Genomic DNA, 19,432 nt, shown 5'->3' with positions numbered 1-19,432 from the left:
TATTTAACAGGATCCCAGATTGGTGTGCTCCACTCCCCTTCTTGAATGCCAGCAATGATCCGAGTGTGCTACAAAGCAACAGAACCCTCCAGTGTCATGAGGCTATTACAGGATTTCTTCAGCTGGATAGAAACAAGGCTCTGAAACTTCCCTTCAATGCTTTCTAAAGTCTGACTTTTTTCCTCTTTTCGAGGTCCTTATTCCTGATCCTTAAAACACTGATACTCTCTAGCTTCTCTCCTAACATAGAACTCCTGATCTTTTATGACTCTCTTCTGCAACCCTAGCCCCATGTCAATACTGTGTATGTACCTAGGTTTTAAAGGCCAGGAGAACATGGATGGGTCTTACACTCTCAAGTATTGCACACGTGACAGTTCTACCAGCTAGGCAGAGGAGTCCCTGGATGGAATAAATGAAAAAGCATTCAGCTCAACTTACATGCCTCTCTCTTGCTATGGCGTATCTCTGATACATAGTGAGAAGTGAAGTAATAGCTCAGATCCTTTTTATTCACTGTTTAAGCCACAAGGTGAAGATAAATCACGTTTCTCAGCTATCAGCCACTGCACATTCTTTGCCCCTGTGCAGTTTCCTGACAGTACATTTTAACCTTGCGAACACCTCCAATACAGTCCTTTTCACTTCTAGCTTGGGGGATGCTGATTCCTTCAGCTGAAATTTCCTAAGGCCTTGTGTTCTTCCTTTCTCCAGAAATGCAGACGCTGCGTGAGGTTTTGGCAACGCTGGGCTTAGGAGCGTCTTCCCTTGCCAGTACTCTTGCTTTTGCCCATGGAAATGAAGTAATTCCCACCGTAATCAGGTACGAAACCTTATGTATGCTCTGTTAGGCTCAAAATGGACCTTTCTCAGATAATTGACACTTTTTGCGGGAAGAAATCTAAGACTGGTTAGTTAAGAAAATAAATTGTAACAGTCATAAACACAAATAATTATAGACCAACTTTATCTCAAGCTGACTTTTCGCCACTGTGTTAAGTCCTTTGATGTATTATAGCATCCCACATAACCTTCTGAGTCACCTAAGAGGTTGGTGCTAAAGGATAGCAGTATTTCCTAGATGATGAATATGCATCTAATGCACTTGTGACCTGAAAAATTAATTGCCAGCAAATAAAAGTGAAAATTTCAAACACAGGAGTATTTCGTCACCTCTGTGTGTCTAAATGTTTCCCCATAATGAGAGCAAAATGATAAATCACAAATTGCCTGTGTGGATTTTTAACAGATATTCTTGTATTGCTGTTTCCACTCAAAGGGCAAGAGCTATGGGAATCAATGCAACCTTTGCTAATATTGCAGGAGCCCTGGCTCCCCTCATGATCATCGTAAGTGTATATTCTCCACCCCTGCCCTGGATCATCTATGGAGTCTTCCCCTTCATCTCCGGCTTTGCTTTCCTCCTCCTTCCTGAAACCAGGAACAAGCCTCTGTCTGACACCATCCAGGATGAGAAAAATGAGTGAGTAAACAGCCCAGTTGCCCCTCAGAGGATCTGTGTGCTATAGGTCTGTGCTGAGGAAGGCAAGATACCATTTAGGGCCACTGTCCTCCCAAAAGGCGTAGACTGAGGATTTTCCCATGTAATCAGTGCCTTAGGTCTGGGTACAGCCTCATGCCTTCCCACAGTGACCTCAGACATCCCCTGAGGCTCTCCAGATCACACAGACCAGCTCTGCCCAGCTTGTCAAAGGTTCGTAGTGAAGAAGCCAAAATTAGGTCTCCTCTTCCCTCCCTGCCCTAGTGTGATATGCACACTCTTGAAGGTATTGTACAAACATGCAGAGATCCAAACACCAGATTTTCATCCCTGGGGAACCCGCAAGCCAATGGGTGTCTGTAAGCTGTCTGAGACTGCCGGTGCTTACAGGCCTGACTACTAGGCCACTGAAGAATCTGTGGAAGAGTCTGCAGATGCAGGGATAGCCAATCTTTTGGCTTCCCTGGGCTACAATGGAATAAGAATTGTCTTGGGCCACACATAAAATACGCTAACACTAATAATATCTGATGAGTTTAAAAAAAAATCACAAAAATATCTCATAATGTTTTAAGAAAGTTTACAAATTTGTGTTGGGCCACGTTCGAAGCCATCCTGGGCCACAAGCAACCTGTGGGCCATGGGCTGGACAAGCTTTCACCAGGTGTCCAAGGATGACAACTAGAAGGTATCCAAGCTGCCTTCCCAGATCCTAATCTGGGAGCTTCATCTTTTACTTCACAAGGTTCACTCAGTCCCTTGGGGACAGAGATATGGTTTTTACCAAAGCTAATGGACAAAGAATCAACATGCCCTAAAGAATGCAGGACTTACATGCTTAGTCCATGTCTTTTCATTTTTGTGATTTTTTGTTTGTTGGTTTCTTTGTGTTTGTTCCAGGAGAAAAGACTCCAGAGAACCAAAGCAGGAGGGTCCCAGCATGGAAGTAACACAGTTTTAAGGAATTCCGGGAGCTGACTGCTGATCAATGAGCCAAATGAAGGGAACAATCAGGACTGTTCCTAGACACTAGCAAAATCTAGAAAATAAATAACAGGGCTGGGCGCGGTGGCTCACGCCTGTAATCCCAGCACTTTGGGAGGCTGAGGCGGGCGGATCACAAGGTCAGGAGATCGAGACCACCCTGGCCAACATGGTGAAACCCTGTCTCTACTAAAAAAAAAATACAAAACTTAGCTGGGCGTAGTGGCACATGCCTTTAATTCCAGCTACTTGGGAGACTGAGGCAGGAGAATCACTTGAACCCGGGAGGCAGAAATTGCAATGAGCCAAGATCGGGTCACTGCACTCCAGCCTGGTGACAGAGCGAGATGCTGTCTCAAAAAAAAGAAAGAAAGAAAGAAATTAAAATAAATAACAAGATATAGTGAATAAGTAGATTTACTTCACAATTGTGGTACTAAATAAATATAAGCTATCTACAAATAATCATAGAAAAAGTTTGAAGAAAATTACATAACACTTTAAAATAAATCATAGTAGACTATATAGTTGCAGGTCCCTAGCAAATTTCTGGATAGGAAGATTGAATGATATTAAACACAATGTTTCTTCTTCAATTATTTGATAGAGTAATTGGTGGGATAAGTACAATGAAAAATCTGATACTTTTACAAAAACTTGAAAAATAAATTCAAATTTATCTAGGAATTAATAGTAGACATTTGGTTCAGAAAAAGGAAGATCAGGGAGTGAAAATGTGACTGTCAGGTAAGTGGGGTAGATACACAGAGCTTTATCGTAAGTTGTAATATTCATAACATTGTTAGCAGATGCATTTACAAAACAAAGAAATTCAAAAGTAGACTTTAGTATGTATAACATCTAATGTGTAACAATTTCAGCATTGTACATTTTTAGAGGAAACACCAAATTATGGAATAAATAGCATTAGCCAACGAATCGGAAATACATGACTAACAATTCAACTTTATATCTTGCATTAGTCAGGGTTATCTAAAGGAACTGAAATAATAGGATATATGTGTACATGAAAGTGAGTTTATTAGGAGAACTGACTCACACAGTCACGGGATGAAGTCCCACACTAGGCCATCTGCAAGCTGAGGAGCCAAGAAGCCAGTGCAAGTCCCAAAACCCCAAAAGTAGGGAAGCCGACCATGCAGCCTTCAGTCTGTGGCCAAAAGCCTGAGAACCCCTGGCAAATCACTGGTATAAGTCCAAGAGTTCAAAAGCTGAAGAGCTTGAAGTCGGATGTTTGAGGGCAGGAAGTATCCAGCAGGGGAGAAAGATGAAGGCCAGAAGACTCAGCAAGTCTGCCCTTTCCCTCTTCTTCTGCCTGCTTTATTCTAGCTGCACTGGCAGCTGATACGATGGTGTCCCCCCAGACTAAGGGTGGGTCTGCCTCTCCCAGTCCACTGACTCAAACAAGGATGCCCACTTTTACCACGTTTATGCAACGTAATATCGAAAGTCCCAGTCAGAGCAATTAGGCAAGAGAAACAAATAAAGGGCATCCAAATTGGAAAGGAAGAAGTCAAATTCTCTTGTTTGCAGAAGATAATTTTTTTATGGGAGTTTAATCTTTTCACTGACAAGTAAGCTTTATTATGTGTCAAATCAACATTTTAGTTTTTTTTTATTGACACATTGTGACAATGTATGGAATGAGTAATAATCAAGCCAGGGTAATTTGGGATATCCATCACCATGCATGTATGCATGTTTATCATTTTTAGGTGTTGTTATCATTTCCAGTCTTCTCTTCTAGTTACTTTGCAATATACTTAATAATATTGCTACATATGGTCATCCTAGTCTGCTATCAAACATTAGGATGATTTCTTCAATCTAACTGCACGTTTGTATCCATAAACAACCTCTCTTCTCCTCCCTTTCCCAGTTCCTGATATCTATCCTATTCTTGATGTCCATGAGATCCAGTTTTTAGCTCCCACATTTGAGTGAGAACATGTGGCATTTATCTTTTTGTGCCTCCCTTATGTCACTTATCATAATGACACCCAGTTCCATCCATGTTGCTGGAAAAGGATTCCACTCTTTTTACTGGCTGAATAGTGTATATGTATATATGGGTATGGGTATGTGTATGGATGTGGGTACGTATGAGTGTGGGTGTAGGTGTGTATCCAGAAAACAAATAGTGCGTATAAACACGTACATATGCATGCACACACACACACACACACACACACACACACACCATTTTTCTTTTCCAGTCAGTCATTGATGAACACTTAGGTTGATTCCATATCTGTGCTACTGGGAATAGCATTGTGATAAACCTGGGAGTCAAAGGTATCCCTTTGAAACAATAATTTCATTTCTTTTGGATAGATACCCTGTAGTGGGATTGCTGCATCATGTGGTAGTTCTAGTTTTAGTTTTTCTGAGAAATATCCATACTGTTTTCCATAATGGTTGCACTATTTTACATTCCCACCATGTCTAAGAGTACCCTTTTCTCTGCACCCTCACCAGCATCTGGGGGTGTGTGTGTGTGTCTGTGTGAGTGTGTGTGTATCTGTCTTTTTAATAATAAACATTCTGTGATGAGATAATATCTCATTGTGGTTTTGATTTACAATCCCTGATAATTAGTGTTGAGCATTTTTCATATACTATTGGTCATTTGTATGTCTTCTTTTGAAAAATATTGTCCATTTTTAGTGGGATTGTTTGGTTTTCTATAGTTGAATTGTTATTCTTGTATAGAATACCTATTAGTCCCCTTAGGATGAGCACTTTGCAAATGGCTTCTCCCATTCAAGTGACTTGCACTTCCCTTATAATAGGTGATGTTGAGCAGATTTTCATATACCTATTAGCCATTTGCACATCTTTTTTTAGGTAAGATTTTATTTATTATGATGGGTGTGCTTGCCTGTTCATAAGTTCATTCCAGTCTGGAACACAGGAAAATAATTCTACCTGCATAGCTGCTGTACCATTCAGCCCATTTCTTTCCTTTGTTTTTAAGTGGGTTAAGATAGAAAACCCTAGTTCACACTAACTAGTTGTTGTGAGTGGTAGTAATAGCAGGACACTCTTTTGACTTAACAATGGAAAGTCGTCCTTTACCTTAATCCAAAATGCTGATAAACTTAAGGTCTCATAATCATTCTTTAATGTATATGAAGAACTAAGCTGCACTAATTCATTCTCTTCTTCAGGCACCAAGTTTAGCTCAATTATTGATTCAGGGTTTCAAAAAGCAGATGGATCTTTTACCCAACAGTTTTCCCTTAATGTTTCAAATTTTTCTTCTGGAAAGAACTGGTTAAAAGTTTGAGATACATCACTTCCAAGATGGCCGAATAGGAACAGCTTCAGTCTACAGCTCCCAGTGAGATCAATGCAGAAGACGGGTGATTTCTGCATTTCCAGCTGAGGTACCTGGTTCATCTCATTGGGATTGGTTGGACAGTGGGTGCAGCCCATAGATGGTGAGCCAAAGCAGAGCAGGGCATCACCTCACCCAGGAAGTGCAAGGGGTTGGAGGATTTCCCTTTCCTAGTCAAGGGAAGCTGTGAGTGACTGTACCTGGAGGAACAGTACACTTCTGCCCAAATACTGCACTTTTCCCAGGGTCACGGCAAGCAGCAGACCAGGAGATTCCCTCCCGAGCCTGACTAGGCAGGTCCCATGCCCATGGAGCCTTGCTCGCTGCTAGCACAGCAGTCCAGCAGTCTGAGATCAATCTGGGATGCTGGAGCTTGGCGGGGAGAGGGGCATCCGCCACTGCTGAGGCTTGAGTAGACGGTTCTATGTTCACAGTGTAAACAAAGCGGCAGGGAAGTTCGAACTGGGCAGAGCCCACCGCAGCTCAGCAAGGCCTACTGCCTCTCTATATTCCGCCTCTGGGGGCAGGGCATAGCTGAACAAAAGGCAGGAGACAGCTTCTGCAGATTTAAACCTCCCTGCCTGACAGCTCTGAAGACAGCAGTGGTTCTTCCAGCACGGCGTTCGAGCTCCAATAACAGACAGACTGCCTACTCACGTGGGTCCCTGACCCCTGTGATTCCTGATGGGGAGACACCTCCCAGTGGGGGCCGACAGACGTCTCATACAGATGGGTGCCCCTCTGGGACAAAACTTCCAGAGGAAGGATCAGGCAGAAATATTTGCTGTTCTGCAGCCTCTGCTGGTAATACCCAGGCAAACAGGGTCTGGAGTGGACCTCCAGCAAACTCCAACAGACCTGCAGCTGAGGGGCCTGACTGTTAGAAGGAAAGCTAACAAACAGAAAGGAATAGCATCAACATCAACAAAAAGGACGTCCACACCAAAACCCCATTCATTGGTCACCAACATCAAAGACCAAAGATAGATAAAACCACAAAAATGGGGAGAAACCAGAGCAGAAAGGCTGAAAATTCCAAAAACCAGAACACCTCTTCTCCTCCAAAGGAACACAACTACTCGCCAGCAAGGGAACAAAACTGGATGGAGAATAAGTTTGACAAGTTGACAGAGATAGGCATCAGAAGGTTGGTAATAACAAACTTCTCTGAGCTAAAGGAGCATGTTATAACCCATTGCAAGGAAACTAAACCTTGAAAAAAGGTTAGACGAATGGCTAACTAGAGTAACCAGTGTAGAGAAGAGCTTAAATGACCTGATGGAGCTGAAAACCCCAGTACGAGACCTTCACGAAGCATACACAAGCTTCAACAGCCAATTCCATCAAGTAGAAGAAAGGATATCAGTGATTGAAGATCAAATTAATGAAATAAAGTGAGAAGACAAGATTAGAGAAAAAAGGGTGAAAACAAACAAAGCCTCCAAGAAACATGAGACTATATGAAAAGACCAAATCTGTGTTTGATTGGTGTACCTGAAAGTGACGGAGAGAATGGAATCAAGTTAGAAAACACTCTTCAGGATATTATCCAGGAGAACTTCCCCAACCTAGCAAGGCAGGCCAACATTCAAATTCAGGAAGTACAGAGAACACCACAAAGACACTCCTCTAGAAGAGCAACCTCAAGACACATAATCATCACATTCACCAAGGTTGAGATGAAGGAAAAAATGTTAAGTGCAGCCAGAGAGAAAGGCCAGGTTACCCACAAAGGGAAGCCCATCAGACTAACAGTGGATCTCTCTGCAGAAACCCTACAAGCCAGAAGAGAGTGGGGGCCAATATTCAGCATTCCTAAAGAAAATAATTTTCAATCCAGAATTTCATATCCAGCCAAACTAAGCTTCATAAGTGAGGAAGAAATAAAATTCTTTCCAGACAAGCAAATGCTGAGGGATTTTGTCACCATCAGGCATGCCTTAAAGAGTTCCTGAAGGAAGCACTAAATATGGAAAGGAAAAACTGGTACCAGCCACTGCAAAAAACAAACCAAAATGTAAAGACCATCGACACTATGAAGAAACCACATCAACTAATGGGGAAAATAACCAGCTAGCATCATAATGACAGGACCATATTCACATATAACAATATTAACATTAAATGTAAGTGGGCTAAATGCCCCAATTAATAGGCACAGATGGGCAAATTGGATAAAGAGTCAAGACCCATCAGTGTGCTGTATTCAGGAGACCCATCTCACATGTAAAGACACACATAGGCTCAAAATAAAGGGATGGAGAAATATTTACCAAGAAAATGGAAAGAAAAAAAGCAGGGTTTACAATCCTAGTCTCTGATAAAACAGATTTTAAACCAACAAAGATCAAAAAAGACAAAGAAGTGCATTAAATAATGGTAAAGGGATAAATTCAACAAAAAGAGCTAACTATCCTAAATATATATGCACCCAATATAGGAGCACCCAGATTCATAAAGCAAGTTCTTAGAGACCTACAAAGAGACTTAGACTCCCATACAATAATAGTGGGAGACTTTAACACCCCACTGTCAATATTAGACAGACCAATGAGACAGAAAATTAACAAGGATATTCAGGACTTCAACTCAGCTCTGGACAGGCCAACCTAATAGACATCTACAGAACTCTCCACCTCAAATCAACAGAATATACATTCTTCTCAGCATCACATAGCACTCATTCTAAAATCCACCACATAATTGGAAATAAAACACTCCTCAGCAAATGCAAAAACAGAAATCATAACAAACAGTCTCTCAGACCACAGTGCAATCAAATTAGAACTCAGGATTAAGAAATTCACTCAAAACCACACAACTACCTGGAAACTGAACAACCTACTCCTGAATGACTACTGGGTAAATATCGAAATTAAGGCAGAAATAAAAAAGTTATTTGAAATGAATGAGAGCAAAGACACAACATACCAGAATCTCTGGGACACAGCTAAAGCACTATTAGAGGGAAATTTAGAGGGAAATTTATAGCACTAAATGCCCACAGGAGAAAGCAGGAAAGATCTGAAATCAACACCCCAATATCACAATTAGAAGAACTAGAGAGAAACAAGAGCAAACAAATTCAAAAGCTAGCAGAAGAGAAATAACTAAGATCACAGAAGAATAGAAGGAGATAGCGATACAAAAACCTCTTTAAAACATCAATGAATCTGGGAACTGGTTTTTTTTTTTTTTTTTTTTTTAAAGATTGACAAAATAGATAGACTGCTGGCCAAACTAATAAAGAAGAAAAGAGAGAAAAAATCAAATAGGCAAAATAAAAAATGATAAAGGAGAGATCACCACTGACCCCACAGAAATACAAACTACCATCAGAGAATACTATAAACACCTCAATGCAAATAAAATAGAAAATCTAGAATAATGAATAAATTCCTGGACTCATGCACCTCCTAAGACTAAATCAGGAAGAAGTTGAATCCCTGAATAGACAAATAACAAGTTCTGAAATTGAGGCAGTAATTAATAGCCTACCAACCAAAAAAAGCCCAGGACCAGATGGATTCACACCCAAATTCTACCAGAGATACAAAGAGGAGCTGGTACCATTCCTTCTGAAAGTATTCCAATCAATAGAAAAAGAAAAAATCCTCCTTAACTCATTTTATGAGGCGAGCATCATCCTCATGCCAAAACCTAGCAGAGACACACACACAAAATAATTTCAGGCCAATATTCTTGAAGAAGATCCATGTGAAAATCCTCCATAAAATACCAGCAAACGGCATCCAGCAGCACATTAAAAAGCTTATCCACGACGATCAAGTTGGCTTCATCCCTGGGGTGCAAGGCTGCTTCAACATACACAAATCAATAAATGTAATCCATCACATAAACAGAACCAATGATAAAAATCACATGATTATCTCAATAGATGTGGAAAAGGCCTTCAATAAAATTCAACACCCCTTCATGCTAAAAACACTCAATAAACTTGGTATTGATTAAACACATCTCAAAATAATAAGAGCTATTTATGACAAACCTACAGCCAATATCATATTGAATGGGCAAAAACTGGAAGCATTCCCTTTAAAAACTGGCACAAGACAAGTATGCCCTCTCTCACTACTCCTACTCAGCGTAGTATTGGAAGTTCTGGCCAGGGCAATCAGGCAAGAGAAAGAAATAAATGGTATTCAAATAGGAAAAGAGGAAGTCAGATTGTCTCTGTTTGCAGATGACATTATTCTATATTTAGAAAACCCCATGGTCTCAGCCCGAAAAACTCCTTAAGCTGGAAAACAACTTCAGCAAAGTCTCAGGATACAAAATCAATGTGAAAAATCACGAGCATCTCTATACACCAATAATAGACAAGCAGAGAGCCAAATCATGAGTGAACTCCCATTCACAATTGCTACAAAGAAAATAAAATACCTAGGAATACAACTTACAAAGGATATGAAGGACCTCTTCAAGAAGAACTACAAACCACTGCTCAAGGAAATAAGAGAGGACACAAATGAAAAAACATTCCATGCTCGGGGTAGGAAGAATCAATATTGTGAAAATGGCCATAATGCCCAAAGTAATCTATACATTCAATGCTATCCCCATCAAGCTACTACTGACTTTTTTCACAGAATTAGAAAAAAACTACTTTAAAGTTCATATGGTACCAAAAAAGAGCCCATATAGCCAAGACAATCCTAAACAAAAAGAACAAAGCTAGAGGCATCACGCTACCTGACTTCAAACTATACTACAAGACTAAAGTAACCAAAACAACATGGTACTGGTACCAAAACAGATATATAGACCAATGGAATAGAACAGAGGCCTCAGAAATAACACTACACATCTACAACCATCTGATCTTTGACAAACCTGACAGAAATAAGCAATGGGGAAAGGATTCCCTATTCAATAAGTGGTGCTGGGAAAACTGTCTAGCCATATGCAGAAAACAGAAGCTGGACCCCTTCTTTACACCTTATACAAAAATGAGCTCAAGATGGATTAAAGATTTAAATGTAAGAACTAAAACCATAAAAAACCCTAGAAGAAAACCTAGGCAATACCATTCAGGACATAGGCATGGGCAAAGACTTCATGACGAAAACACCGAACGCAGTTGCAACAAAAGCCAAAATTGACAAATGGGATCCAATTAAACTAAGAGCTTCTGCACAGCAAAAGAAACGATCATCAGAGTGAACAGGGAACCTACAGAATGGGAGAAAACTTTTGCAATCTATCCATCTGACAAAGGGCTAATATCCAGAATCTACAAGGAACTTAAACAAATTTACAAGGAAAAAAAAAACCTCATCAAAAAGTGGGCAAAGGATATGAATAGGCACTCCACAAAAGAAGACATTTATGTGGCCAACAAACATATGAAAAAAAGCTCATCATCACCAGTCATTAGAGAAATGCAAATCAAAACCACAATGAGATACCATCTCATGCCAATTAGAATGGTGATCGTTAAAATGTCAGGAAACAACAGATGCTGGCAAGGATGCGGAGAAATAGGAATGCTTTTACACTGTTGGTGGGAGTGTAAATTAGTTCAACCATTGTGGAAGACAGTGTGGCGATTCCTCAAGGATCTATAACTAGAAATACCATTTGACCCAGCAATCCCATTACTGGGATATATACCCAAAGGATTATAAACCATTCTACTATAAAGACACATGTGCATGTATGTTTATTGTAGCACTATTCACAATAGCAAAGACTTGGAACCAACTCAAATGCCCATCAATGATAGACTGGATAAAGAAAATGTGGCATATATACACCATGGAATACTATGCAGTCATAAAAAAGAATGAGTTCATGTCCTTCTCAGGGACATGGATGAAGCCGGAAACCATCATTCTCAGCAAACTAACACAGGAACAGAAAACCAAACACTGCCTGTTTTCACTCATAAGTGGGAGCTGAATAATGAGAACGTATAGGTACAGGGAGGGGAAAGTCACACATCAGGGCCTGTCAAGGGGTGGGGTACAAAGGGAGGGGGTATTAGGAGAAATACCTAATGTAGATGACGGGTTGATGTGTGCGGCAAACCACCATGGCACATGTATACCTATGTAACAAACCTGCACGTTCTGCACACGCACCCCAGAACTTAAAATATAATAAAAAATAAGTATGTAAATAAATAATTAATAAATAAGAGTAAAGTATCCATTTGGTGGTGAAGTATAATGATCATAAGTAGAAAAATTCGATTGTGGGAAGGAAGGTGGCCCATTTTTCTTTCAGTCGCTAGTGGGCGGTAGAGGCGTTCTTCAGGCACCTAATTAATACTTTCATTCAGGTTATCATTCTGCATTAGGATGGCCAGTGACTTTTTTTTCATTTACTGGTGCATTATAATATTTTTTCAAATTAAATTTTATGAAAGAAAAAGAAACCAGTCTAAGAACTGATGATTATACTTTATATAAGAAGGGAAATATTTGAAATTATGTAAAATCCTATCTCCCAATTGTATTAGAGCTCCTTCAGGACAGGCATATTCATAGCCCCTTGAAAGGAAGCTCTTTCAACAATCCTCCTCTAAGCAACATAGCTATCAATAATTTTGGACAGTCATCTTATATAACAAATACCTAATTAATTTATTGAATTAAGTTCCCTGGACTTGGTTCCTAGACCAAGGTGGTGCCTGAAACAAATTATTCATATGTCATCAGGTGATTTGCAGGACAAATTGCCATAAAAATCACTGTGGAAAGAGGTATCCAACTGTACTCCTTCAACTGCTCTTGTGAAAATCCAGGCTCATTCCCAATCAGCATGCTTCTAAACAAGTGAACTAGTCTATCTCCTATAACTTCCTGTTATATACATTCTGCCTAGTGTTACCCCTTCATCTATCACTTCCATTTATGAATCTTGTAATCTGAGTTGGGAACTGAAACATATGAAAGAGGTTCTAGATTCCTACTTTTACCACTACCAACTCAAGCATCTAATACAAGTCACGTATTTGACAGCAGCAGTTGTAGAAACTAGTCGCCAATCTAAATTATGTCATTTGAAGGCACCAGGGACCTTCAATAGGCACATTCAGAGAGCCCCTGAATGGACTTGTACTTTCTATATTCTAATCTGTAAAGGGAAATCAGTGGATGCCTTTTTAGCAAGAGATTCACATTTCTTTTGTTTGTTCCTCTCCAGTTTTTACAATCCTCCAATTACTGACACTATTCCTCTCAAATCTGTTCTCTGACATTTGTCCTTGGATTTGGCACTGGTATTTCATTAACAGGTACTAGGTCCAGGTGAAGATGAGACTGCTCACATGCACTTCCTTAAACATGCCTCTCAAGTACAGTTTCTCTCCATCTGTAAACCTGTGAACTAAACAGATAAGCTTTCTGTCCCCTACACATTACTCAGACAGTGGAGTGATGAGCATAGTATAACCAACACAGACATTTCTATTCAAAGAGATGTCATGCAAAGTACAGAGAAGTCATTGATCCAGAACAGTTCTGAAACCCAGCTGGGCAAATGTTGCAGGTTCCATGACTAAGACCCATCCATTTCTTCCCCAAGAGTTGTTCTATATGACTCCTGGCTACATCCTCCAGGCTGTTTGTTCTGCCTTCTAAGTCATCTTTTCATTTTCATTAAAATTGACATATAGCTGAAGACATACAGTTTTCTCAGCCTGATTCTTATCAGTAATGTTTGAGGGTCCAGTGGTCTATTTTCATTGTCTACTGTCTCTGTCCATTTCTGTCCAAACTGGCTGTGTTTCTCCTGATATAATTCTATTAAAAATTTAAAATGTACTGGGTCTCCTTTGAATCTTATTGGAGGGCCCACTCATTAAGTAAAAGACATCTAAAAATCTCCCCAAGTAAGCCCATCTCCTTATTATGCTTCTATCAGAAACAATGCCCTTAAGCTTCTTACAAGTGATTTTTTTATTGAAAGAATCTGTGGGTCATAACATCAAAATATTTAGAGAGCCTTTTGAACTGAGTAATAATCTGGGGCATCATGTAAGATAGCTTTGATGATTTAACAAAGGTTTTTTTTAAATTTGTGTGGGTACATAGTAGGTGTATATATTTATGGGGTACATAAGATGTTTTGATACAGGCATGAAATGTATCATAATTACATCATGGAGAATGAGGTATTCATCCCCTCAAGCATTTATCCTGTGTTACAAGCAATTCAATCATACTCTTTTAGTTATTTTATGATGTACAATTAACTTATTATTGACTATAGTCACTCTGTTGGGCTATCAAATACTAGCTCTTATTCATTCATTCCATTTTTTGTTCTCATTGACTATCCCTATCTCCCCTCAATCCCAGTTCTCCCACTACATTTCCCAGCCTCTGGTAACCATCCGTCTGCTCTCTATCTCCATTAGTTCAATTGTTTTGATTTTTAGATCTCACAAACAAGTGGGAACATGTGAGGCTTGTCTTGCTGCGGCTTATTTCACTTAGCATAATGACCTCCAGTTCCATTTAATGATGGATCTTTTTAAATATTCAACTCCCAACTTATTCATGTTTGACATTTCCTTCTTTTCTCTGCTTGTATTTTACTCTAAGCAGCAATATGAAACCAGGCTGTATTTTTAGCACTTTACCCAGAAATCTCCTTATCAACAACACCCAGTTCATTAGGCATGTTTTCTGCTTTCCACATACCATATGGAAGAATATTGCTAAACATCTGCCATTCACAACAAGAGGTCCTTTCCTCCAGTTTCCATGTTTTTCACATTGCTTTAAGTCTTACTCACAACTGCCTAAAAATCGCAAGCTTCTAAAAATATTTTCAAGACTGTTCAAGCTTTATATAACTCTCTCATCAAAATCTTTCTAGTTGCAGACCACTGCCCACTGCCAAAGCCACTTTCACATGTATAGATATTATTAGGATAGCACTCTGCTCCCAGTATCAAAAGATGTATGAATTACCTATTGCTGCAAAACAAATCATCCCAATACCTAGCCACTTAAACAACAAACATTCACCTCACACAGTTTCTAAGGGTCTAGCATCCTAAAGCAACTTTGCCAGATACCTCTGGTTCAAGGTCTTTTATGATGTTGCAGTCAAGGTGTGAGCAGGGGTTGAATTTGTCTAAAGGACTGAGTGGTGCTGGAGGATCTGCCTCAAGATGGCTCACTCTCCAGCTGCTGTTGGAAGAAGGCCTCAGTTCCTTGACAAAAAGGCCTCTCCTCAGGGAATGTCCTCATGGCATGGCATCTTGCTTGCCTAGGAGTAAATAACCTAAGAGGCAGAGCCACCATGCCTTCTTACGACTGTCTGCAAAGCCACACACCATCACTTCTGTTTTGTTCAGTTACTCAGAAGTGAGTCACCATGTCCAGCCCACACTCAAGTAGAAGAGAATTAAGCTCTAATTTTTAAAGACAGGATTATTAAACTGTAAGTGCCTATATTTCTTTTCAAAACCACAAACTGCATCACTGTTCAACTTCTACCTTTGCCCAATCCTGTGTTCCTTCTATGCTTACAACTATTGGTTCTAAGAGTACGCCAAACAAAACCTTCCTGCATGTACATTTCTGCCTCAGACTCTCTTTCCCAGGGAACCAACCCAAAGAAACCTATGGCAATGGCTAACACAGCAACGCTTTGGCCAAAATAGATGGGCCACCAGCAAGAGTGCTACTAATATATACAATCAAAAGAAGTTAGGAAGGGTAATCAACAATTTGAGGGCAGATTCCCTGATAAAAAAATTATTTCTTTTTTAATTTCCACATCAGAGTAGCCTCTCAGAAGCCAAAACCAGTGGATGAAGGAGAAGTTGTATTCCTAGAAGGAAGACCTCTGAAACACCAGAGTATTTGCATATTTAAATGATTCCTGCAGACCTTCTCAAATGAATCTGTGCCATTTACTTGCATGAACATGCACTGGAAACATTTTGAGGACTGCTGGGCACAGAGTTCATGGTGGTATAAATATTCAGGGACTCAAAGAGTCATCATTCTGCCGTTTTAAAGCAGGAGTTTTGGGAGTGACATAATAGAGTATCACAAGCAAAGCCTGACTCACAGCAGATCCACAATCACAAAGGAGTTATTCCCCCATTCCTTCCTGAATAATGGGATTCACCATACTTGATGGCTTGCAGAATACCCACAGGTCCTTGACCTGTAGAATAAGAGCCACCATGGTGGAAAAGGTCAAGCGGAAACAAGAAAACTGTATCTCACTCCCTCCCAAAATAGTAAATCAAAAATAACACTGTGTTCCTAGTGAATAACAACTTTTCTACCCTTAAAAGCTTAAAGCACACAGGGGTTGTGGTCTCCAGAATGTCTCCATCTAATTGTTCGCGGGGCCAGACTGAAGTCCACTTGAGTCTGGCCCTGAAAATAATTGACGGATTGTCTTATTCTGTTTAGTGTTGCTATAATAGAATACGTGAGGCTAAGTAATTTATAAAGAGAAGAGGTTTATTTAGCACCCAGTTAGGTGGGTTAGGAAGTTCAAGGGTCTTACCATGGCTTCTGGCAGGGGCTTTCATGCCGTGTCCTAATATGACAGAGGAAGACAAATAGGAAGTGGACATGTTTGAAGAAACAAAACCCAAGGAGCACCCTGACTTTGTAACAGCCATCTCAGTTCCAGAGCTCTGCATAGCTTGGCCTTTGCTGTAATTGCATCACAGTTCAGCTTCTGCCTCTGCCCAATCCTGTTCCTCCACTTTCCCCAGTAAATTTCATGCCCACAAACCTCAGACTCAGAGTCTGTTTCACAGGGAGCCTGACCAGTAGATTCTGTATAATGCTGGACTGAAAAGAAACTATAGGAACTAGAAACCCCAAAACACATATTTTCTATAGAGAAGGGGAAGATCTGTTAACAGGTTCTACCCACATGTCTCGCTATGAAACTTCTTTAAGGAATTCCAGCCATGAATCTAGACAGAAGGACCAGCTGTTGTGCATTAGAGCATATTCTGGGTCCTGTTGGAAGAAAGAGCAAGGAACTAAGATTGTGAGGTGTACCGAGGTCCTGTGCTATTTCCATCCACCTGGCGCCTTCACTTCCTTCACCACAATGTTTCACATAGCTCTGGAGAACTGACCAATCACGTTATTTTGAAGCTTATGTCATGAAGCCCTAAATCCAGCTGTACTGTTTTCTATTCCAGGATTTGATAGTCACTTAAACCAGCAAGTTTCTCACTTTGCTTAAGGTATTTTGTTTGCTGTCCCTTACAACTGAGAGAGTCCTAACACAGGTCTAGGAACAGGTCTTGTTAGCCCTGGGAATATCTAGAGAGATTAGACTAATGAAGCCTCTAACAGGTTCATTTCTCATATTTGGAAATGGACAGATCACTAAAGCCACACACACCCTTTTCTTTCTTTACTTTTCTTAATATCATACATCTGCCAGGCTCCTTGTGTTAAGAGTCTGGGTGTATGTTCTTGACAGACAAGCCCTGATGAGCCTTGCCCACACCCCTTCCCGAGCCCAGCCTTGTAGAGCAGTAGTCCTAAGTGTGAGCCCCCAAAAGCCTGTTTAATCAATTATCTATAGGAAATTATCAGAGTGCTGTTCTCCTGTTGCCCCGTGAAGTGACAAGACTTCGGGGAAGGTGCTCAGGGCTTCAGTGGACCCCTCTCCACAGGGTACAGAGGTATGGAAGAACAGAGTCCTTGGCATCTGCATTTGAGCAAGACACAGAAATTTCTTGCTATATTTCCCTCAGCTGAGATGGTGGTAAAGTTTGCTCCCGCTACAGTTGTGTCAGACCGGGCTCCCCAAGACATTAAAGCTGCCCTCCTGATACGTTCCACTATCCAGGCAGGTTCTGCCACAGCCACAAGGATGGCAGTCTCTGTGCTACATCAGTACCAAAAGACTGATTAGCACTAAGGAGTTTCTGAGGTTCTATAGCTTTCTATTTCCTCCCTGGTCTGAATTCTCACCCCAACCCTCATAAAGAAGACACACTTTCTTGCTTCTACTCTTGTAAGCAGATATTGAAGGTGGAGGAACAGGATTGGGCAGAGGCAGAAGCTGAACTGTGATGCAATTACAGTAAAGGCCGAGCTATGGGGAGCTTTGGAACTGAGATGGTTGTCACAAAGTCAGGGTGCCCCTTGGGTTTTGTTTCTTCAAACATGTCCACTTCCTATTTGTCCTTCTCTGTCATATTAGGACACGGCATGAAAGCCCTTGCCAGAAGCCATGGTAAGGCCCTTGAACTTCCTAACCCACCTAACTGGGTGCTAAATAAACCTCTTCTCTTTATAAATTACTTAGCCTCATGTATTCTAATCAAAACTCAGTGTCTATATCCTGCAGAGAACTACCATCCCACGGGTTCCAACAATCAGGTTTGTAAGTTTATCCTACTCACTGATACATGCTTTTACTCACCTGATAGTGGGATTGTATGCAATTGACTTTGCCCCTGCTAGAGAGCCCTGTGGATGGTACAGCCCTTTGCCACAGCCCAAATTGTCTCCATTGTGATGCATCCTTGGTCCTTAACTGCCCATTTCCTCTATCTCTTGGTCCATTGTAAATCAGCTCTTTATTTCAATTTCCTTATTCTATAAATATTCACTCAGTTAAAGCACCACCAAAGCTGGTTGAAGGGGGAGTCTGTCAAAGAGGGCCACAAAGTCTGCAATAGTAGAAATAATGGAGATGAACACATAGCCATGGAGTGAGTGAATATCCTCATTAGTTGTTTCTAAAATGTGCAAAACAGTGCCTGGCACAGTGGGAACACTTGAATGTCACCATTGTTGTCATTGTTTTATTCCTATTGACTCTTTGTTGGCAGAGCATGTCAATGAAGGCTTCCAATCTAACAGGTGCCTCTCCAGCTTTCTGCAGAAAGCTATGGAGCAACCAGAGCTACTCCATTTATTTTATCCCTTTTTCACGTTGGACAGCTCAGTGATACCCTCAGGAAGGCAGGGTTCTGCTGCAAAAGAAAAGTGTAGCTCTGGAAAATCAGTGAAGGCTACAGTTCCTCATCTTTCCAACATAGAACCTACAGCCAACCCTGACCACAGCTCAGGTTCAGGCAAAGCTAGGGGGGGCAGCCACCTTTCATCAGGACAAAAAGACAAGAAACCCGTGGCCTCCACTTATTTTCAAAAGCCCTTCTTTTTGAAGCAAAGCTTTTTGAAGTACCAAAAATTAATCATTTACAAAGCATCCCCTATATTTTTATAAACTCAGAAATGTTTTAACTTTGAAGTTGAAATTTAATATTTTTTAAACAAATGTAAAAATTGATCTTTTTATGTTTCACCTAGAAAACTGAATAATCTGAATTACCAGGAATATTTTTTTTCATTTTTATAATTATTTTTAAGTAAAAACTTTGCAATGGAAAACAAAATAGTGTATAGAAACATTTTGTAAACTATAAGTTGAAAACATTTATTACATGTTTTTAGTTCAAGTTCTGGGATACATGTGCGGAACATGCAGGTTTGTTACATAGGTATACATGTGCCATGGTGGTTTGCTGCACCTATCAACCCGTCATCTAGGTTTTAAGCCCTGCCTGACAAATACCTATTTGTCCTAATGCTCTCCCTCCTCTT

At 40.4% G+C, this 19,432-nt stretch overlaps 1 protein-coding gene across 4 annotated transcripts in view; it reads left to right on the top strand.

Annotated features, from left to right (window-relative positions):
- SLC22A9 (solute carrier family 22 member 9) overlaps positions 1-3,426 on the top strand; it is a 136,572-nt gene extending 133,146 nt beyond the window's left edge. For 3 of the 4 annotated variants that reach the window (XR_010581176.2, XR_010581177.2, XM_045372014.3), the window contains 3 exons: positions 715-823; positions 1,280-1,483; positions 2,402-3,426. Coding sequence is in view for 1 of the 4 variants with exons in the window: in XM_045372014.3 (XP_045227949.2) it covers positions 715-823; positions 1,280-1,483; positions 2,402-2,462 (374 nt within the window). In the remaining 3 variants the exon portion in view is untranslated. The remainder of the gene's footprint in view (positions 1-714; positions 824-1,279; positions 1,484-2,401) is intronic. The other variant, XR_012423136.1, reaches the window with a different exon arrangement.
- Positions 3,427-19,432: the final 16,006 nt, after the last annotated feature.

The sequence above is a fragment of the Macaca fascicularis genome, chromosome 14 (genome assembly GCF_037993035.2).
Source record: "Macaca fascicularis isolate 582-1 chromosome 14, T2T-MFA8v1.1".
Classification (NCBI taxonomy): domain Eukaryota; kingdom Metazoa; phylum Chordata; class Mammalia; order Primates; family Cercopithecidae; genus Macaca; species Macaca fascicularis.
This window is presented reverse-complemented; position numbering and strand designations above follow the sequence as displayed.